Below are 6,000 nucleotides of genomic sequence, written 5' to 3' on the forward strand. Positions count from 1 at the left end.
CAGACATAACACACACACACACACATATACACACGCACACACACACATACACAGGTTGGATTGAAGATACACACACATCTTTATCAGTTAAATGCACTTTAATCACAATCCATATTAGCTGGTCTTCTCAGACATATGGAAGGGGACAGAGAACAAAAAGCAATGATTAAAACATTCGGAGACCAAACCACAGTACAAAAAGATCAGTATCAATATGTACAACAAATATACAACATTGCTATTTTACACAAAGGTATAAAAATCATACATCTTTGAACAGAGTTTGTTACAGAGACCATGCAGGCAACAGTGTAGTGTTAGAATTCAGTTCATTCCTAAAGTTAAAACTTATTTCTGAACATTTTTGAGAGCATTTTCTATTTTGTTTATCTCTCTGGGTGTTGTTTTTCTTTACTAAAGGGCACCATTTAAAATGTGTTGATTTAGTAAATGTGATTCTTTCATTTCTTAATGCTTTATCTTCTCTCGCTCCCCCAAGTAATAGACATATATGCGCGCGCACACACACACACTCACACACACTCACACACACATAGTCAAACAAACAACGAAACAAGAAACACAGAACAACAACAAACACCTACACTTAAAATTTAAGCATGTGAGTTGATCCTTCAGATCAACTCATCCTTCATGGAATGAGACCCCCACCTTCCCCCCTCTCCCTCTGTCACTGGAACACACTTTCAGGCTGGACACCCAGACCGTACAGGAAGCCAGGCTTATCTGGTGCAGGCTGGTCCAATCGCATTAGGGGAACGGGTCCCATGTGATCTCCACCAGGACTAGGGTGAAACGGGGCAAAGAGACAGGCCACATACACACTGCACAGGCCCACATCAGACTAGTTCTGAGTTCAGGATGAAGTCAGAGGTCATAGTTCAGATTTATGCCATCTCTCTCCCCATTGGCAAGGCTGCGCTCTAAAATAGGATCAAGGCCAACAACAAAATTACGGGTCCACATCCTACTTAGCTCACAGAAGGTCAGCCCATAATAGTTTTGGCTGGCAGTAGAGCGGCCAATGGCAATCTCATCTTACAAAGGGTAAGGGGTCAAACTCAGGGAGTGGTCAGACTAGGGTCACCCACCACCACCACAGGAAGTAATGCAGCAATGGCACAGCACCGGAGACTGGGGTTAGACCCCAGAGAGAGACCTGCTGGGTGCAAAACAAACAGACTGGGGTCTGGGAGTTCAAAGGCTCCACAAGTCACACCTCCAGTTCCTGGTTGTCTGCGTAGTGGATGCGGTTTAGTTTCTCCCTCTCCAGGTTGGAGATGTCCAGTTTGTGGGCATGGGAGGGTTTGAGGGCCGGGGAGGAGTGCGAGGGGACTGGCGAAGGGGGCAGGGTCAGCTCAATCTCCTCGCAGCAGCTCGGGGGGGGCGGGGACGGAGGTGTGGGGGCCCACAGGGGCCAGGAGGGGCGAGGGGCGGTCCAGGTTTCGGATGAGAGTGACAAACTCTCTCTGGTTGTTGATGGCCTCTTCCTCCGGAGGGCCTCCTTGCTGCTTCTTCCGCCGCCGGTGCAGACGGGAGAGGAGGAGGGCACAGGCCGCGCAGCCGCATGCCGTCACCAAGGCGGACACGCCCACCAGCACCATGTAGAGGCTGAAACCTCCACGAGCAGGGTCCGACATGGCGCCTGTCAGGTAGCAGAGGGGAGAGGATGAGAGGGGAATAGGAAAACTTTGGACACATTTTAGACCAACAACACAATTAGGGGCCACATCCTACTTAGCTCACAGGGGGCCAACCCATAATAATCTTGGCTGACAATGGAGCAGCCGATGGCAACCGTAGTTGACCAAGGGTAAGGGGGTCAAACTCAGGGAGAGGTCAGCTCAGTAGGAAGTGGACCAATTGTCGGATGTGCGGGGTACAGCGTCACGTTTCTGGATGTTTAAAAGTCCCAAACACACACTCTGCACTTGGCACGTACCTGGGCAGTGCTGGCCATGGCAGGGATCCTTGAGGCTCGTGCACTCGTTGCCATAGTACCCCTCGGGGCAGCCGCACACGTACCCCCCGTCCGTGCTCCGGCATGGCACCCCCTGCTGGCAGGGGTTAGGACTGCACGGATCCACCACCACCACCTAGAGAGACAAGTAACGAGACACCGGTTTAGAGGTGACAGTCGCTGGGAGGGGGCCACCCCCTTTGAGCTCATTTCCTTTTTCCACGTTTTAAGCGACAATCCAAGTGGAAACACGACATGCTGCGTTGTCTGAGCCAGCTGACCTGGCAGAAAGGTCCAGTGTATCCCGCCGCACAGCTACAGGAGGCCGTGCGGCCGGCCTCCTCCACACAGTATCCTCCGTGTAGACAGGGGGCGCTGTCACAGGGGCCGGGGGCGTTCTGACAGTGCTTCCCAGTGAACCCTGGCAGACACAGGCAGATTGACCCTGACACCAGGTCCTGGGGGGAACAGGAAGAGAGAGGTCAGGTCAGGTCACGACGAATCTTTATAGAGGCTGGCCAACTGGTCACCACGAAAGGCCGTGTTCAGAGCGAGTCATGGTTCCTTCCCACCAATGACCGAGAACTTGGGTTCAGGTGAGGAGAGAGAATATTGGGTATGACCCTCGCACAAACCACGAGGACACACAAGCAGGCCGAGTATGATGCAGACAGTCAAGCGGACAAGGCGTCCCTAAAAAAACAGGAAGTACACCCAGGAAACCCTCTTACCTCACATCCACCTCCGTTGAGACACAGCCCCTGGCAGCTGCTGTCCCCTAAAGAGCACAGAGAGGATAACACCACTCTCAATCACACACTTTCAGACATGTAATATCCCCCTGGCCGTAAAAGGGTGTATTCAAACCACATGTTGCAGCTCACAAGGCTAGCAACAACATCGAATGACGTTCGGTTTTCTCACAATGGTGGCTCATCGTGGAACAGCGAGTGGAAATGTCAGACGTCATAGAAGTTCTTTATACTCACTGATGTCACAGTCAGGTCCCGTCCATCCTGGTAGGCAGTCACAAAGGTATCCACCAATCAGATTGCGACAGGACCGTGCGTGGACACACACGTCCATCTCACACTCATTGGTGTCTGAGAAGAGAGAGACGTTCCATGCATGAGACATTCTCATAACCGTCAATCCTGAATTGAACAAAGAGCCGACCTTGACGCTGTTCAAGATTTCATTTGAGATGTAAACAACACAACTCATATATATTGCTTTTCATCATGTATCCGCGGGTGTGTTTTCCAAGCACACCTTACAGCTACTCATTTCATCTGTGCGTTTGTACCTGGCCCAAATCACATCAAACTGTCGGGAGAAAGAAAAGCAATAAAGCTTTCAATGCCGTGGTAAAGCAGTCATTTCACAGCTCAAACCGTCGGCTGGGTGACAGAAATGTGTGCTCGTCAGAGATGAGAAGCCGACAGATTTGGGTATCCACGCCCAAAGGGATGTCACACACACACAACAGAATGAGGGAATGAGATTTCTACGATGAAAACCTCACAGAGGTGATTCAAAATCCGTTTAGGACTATTTAAGTGAACGCATGCCCAGTTTTACATTGTGTTGGGTTCCCACGGTTCATACACATTTCGAAACTCCAACTTACATGACTGAATCTGTCTACCTCTCTTTCCCTCCCTCCCTTCATCTCTCAACTTGACTCTCTTCACCTCTTATTCTCTGTGTTCTGTGTCTCCCCACACACCCATTCTTCCCATGTTCTCCCTGGGGATAGCATCTGACAGGAGGGGGAAGGGGGAAGAATGAAAATGTGACACCTTGAATGAGGAGGGAGGAAGTGGTCAAGTAAGGTGATCCAAAGCCTACTCCTGTGATGTCGAGTCCCACTGAGATGTTTTACAGGAACGAGAGTTCCCAGGAGAGACCGGGAGAGAGCATAAAGAGAGAGCAGAGATAGAAAGAGCCTGAAGGAAGGGATACTCACAGATCCACAGCATAGAGGGGACTGAGCTGGGAAGGGCTCAGAGAGAGAGGGGGGAGAGAGCTAGGGAGAGAGAGAGTGTGAGGTAAGGAGAGAGAGAAGGAAGGAGGGAGGTAAGGAGAGAGAGAGAGAGAGAGATAGAGAGGGAGAGAGAGAGAGGGAGAGAGAGAGAGAGAGAGAGAGAGAGAGAGAGAGAGAGAGAGAGAGAGAGAGAGGGAGGGACAGACAGACAGTGATGTAGGGTGTGAGAGAGAGCGGGAGGGAGGGAGGTGGGGAGAGAGAGAGAGGGGGGGAGAGAGCTAGGGAGAGAGAGAGTGTGAGGTAAGGAGAGAGAGAGGGGGGGGAGGGAGGTAAGGAGAGAGAGAGAGAGAGAGAGAGAGAGAGAGAGAGGGACGAGAGAGAGAGAGAGAGAGAGAGAGAGAGAGAGAGAGAGAGAGAGAGAGAGAGAGAGAGAGAGAGAGAGAGAGAGAGAGAGAGAGAGGGAGGGACAGACAGACAGTGATGTAGGGTGTGAGAGAGAGCGGGAGGGAGGGAGGTGGGGAGAGAAGGAGGGAAGGAGAGAGAGGGGGGAAAAGACTGTTTGGGTCAGGGCAATTCTCGGTTGGTTTCTACCTCTTGTGAGGAGCCGTGGTTTATGTGTGTGTGGTGTGTGTGGGAAGGGGGAGCAGTATATCTCTGGGCTATGAAGTGTATCTGTGTGGGATTATCAGGTGTCAAAGTGACATATAACTCTAACAGAGGGAATAGTGGGATACTGTCATCATGAAATAATATCTCCCTTAACTATTATATCCCCCAAGCGTGTCCTCTGTGTGTGGATGTGCATTGTATGTATGATTGTGTGTGTGTGTGACTGTGTGTGTGTAGACCATCTTTCATTATAAATCCAAGCGGAGAGATCCAACCTCGGGGTGACTTGGCTCAATATAACAGTATCATGTAGGAACACCAAGATGAATACAGTGGCAGTGAAAGAGCATGAGAGTGCATAACTCATGCATTCAGAGGATGGCTCCAAATGTGTACTGTCGTTCCTAAGGAGCCAAATGTCATCCCAGACACTCTGCAGCAAGGTTCCATTCAATTGTCCTGTGTTCTGCTGTGTTCTAGAACTGGTCCACAGTGTTCCGCTGTGTTCTAGAACTGGTCCACAGTGTTCCGCTGTGTTCTAGAACTGTGTCAGACATCCTACTGACCCAGCTGGCAGGTTCGGCCCATCCACCCGGGGGGACAGAGGCACCGGTGCCCCTCTGGAGTCTCCTGACATGTCGCACCACGCCCACACGGACTGGACTGGCACTGTGACACCCCTGGTGGGCAGGAGGGAGAGACACAATCAATCAGTTACTCAGTCAATCCATGCATCCATTCAACCATCCATCATTGAGAGGTGACACATATTGTGCATGATGGTGATGCTTATGTTTGTGTGTGTGTGTGTGTACCTGTGTGTGGGTAGGTTTGGATGTTTGTGTGTGTGTGCATGTGTGCGCATAGCTGCGGGAACATATTTTATCAGGGGGGTGCTGGGAGGGCCTTAATGTTGCAGGGCGGCAGGGACAGACTGGGAGTAAAGATAGGCCCTGGACTTTGATCCAGACCGGCCCACCAGAACTGGCCCCCATATACGCCACCACAGCTGCCCTGCTAATGCAAGCATAGTCAGTGTTCGATGTGATGCAGGTTTGGCTGTTCTATCTTAATGCGAGTCAAATTTTTGGGCCTTTATTTGAGCGCAAAATAGTTGAGCTTTATGTAAAATAAACATAACCGTTTTTCAATTGGTAAAACCTTGTCTAGTGAAGATGAATTCTTTGTCTCTTAATTTTTCAGCCCCACCCTACGTTTCTTAGCCTGGTTTTCCTTCGTTATTCTTCTCCCGGTGCTCCCGATTGCCAGTCCGCTACTGCAGAGCTGTGCCACAGTGGTGGATTTTTAAGTCATATTAATTTAAATTCTCGTGCTGTCAGGGGGTGCTGCAGCCCCCTCAGTACCCCTAGTTCCCGCGGCCATGTGTGTGCGTAGGTTTGGATGGGTGTGTGGATAAGTGTGT

General features: G+C 50.6%; 1 protein-coding gene across 1 annotated transcript; it reads right to left on the reverse strand.

Annotated features, from left to right (window-relative positions):
* Window positions 1-90: 90 nt before the first annotated feature.
* On the reverse strand, window positions 91-5,723 carry LOC124478193 (protein jagged-1b-like). The gene is made up of 6 exons (XM_047036385.1): window positions 5,144-5,723; window positions 2,971-3,084; window positions 2,713-2,759; window positions 2,263-2,439; window positions 1,964-2,117; window positions 91-1,666 (listed from the first exon to the last, which is right to left on the reverse strand). The coding sequence occupies exons 1-6, from the start codon at window positions 5,163-5,165 to the stop codon at window positions 1,380-1,382; spliced, it is 801 nt and encodes a 266-aa protein (XP_046892341.1). The 5' UTR covers window positions 5,166-5,723; the 3' UTR covers window positions 91-1,379.
* Between the last annotated feature and the right edge of the window lie 277 nt (window positions 5,724-6,000).

Source organism: Hypomesus transpacificus, chromosome 15 (assembly GCF_021917145.1).
Source record: "Hypomesus transpacificus isolate Combined female chromosome 15, fHypTra1, whole genome shotgun sequence".
Lineage (NCBI taxonomy): Eukaryota > Metazoa > Chordata > Actinopteri > Osmeriformes > Osmeridae > Hypomesus > Hypomesus transpacificus.

Excerpts from the sequence above, each read along its gene's own strand:
- LOC124478193 (XM_047036385.1), bottom strand. The coding sequence starts at position 5,165 with ATGGGCCGAACCTGCCAGCTGG. Across the intron at positions 2,760-2,970 it reads GGGACCTGACTGTGACATCA|GGGACAGCAGCTGCCAGGGG; the intron begins GTGAGTATAAAG and ends TGTGCTCTTTAG. Across the intron at positions 2,118-2,262 it reads ACACTGGACCTTTCTGCCAG|GTGGTGGTGGTGGATCCGTG; the intron begins GTCAGCTGGCTC and ends TTGTCTCTCTAG.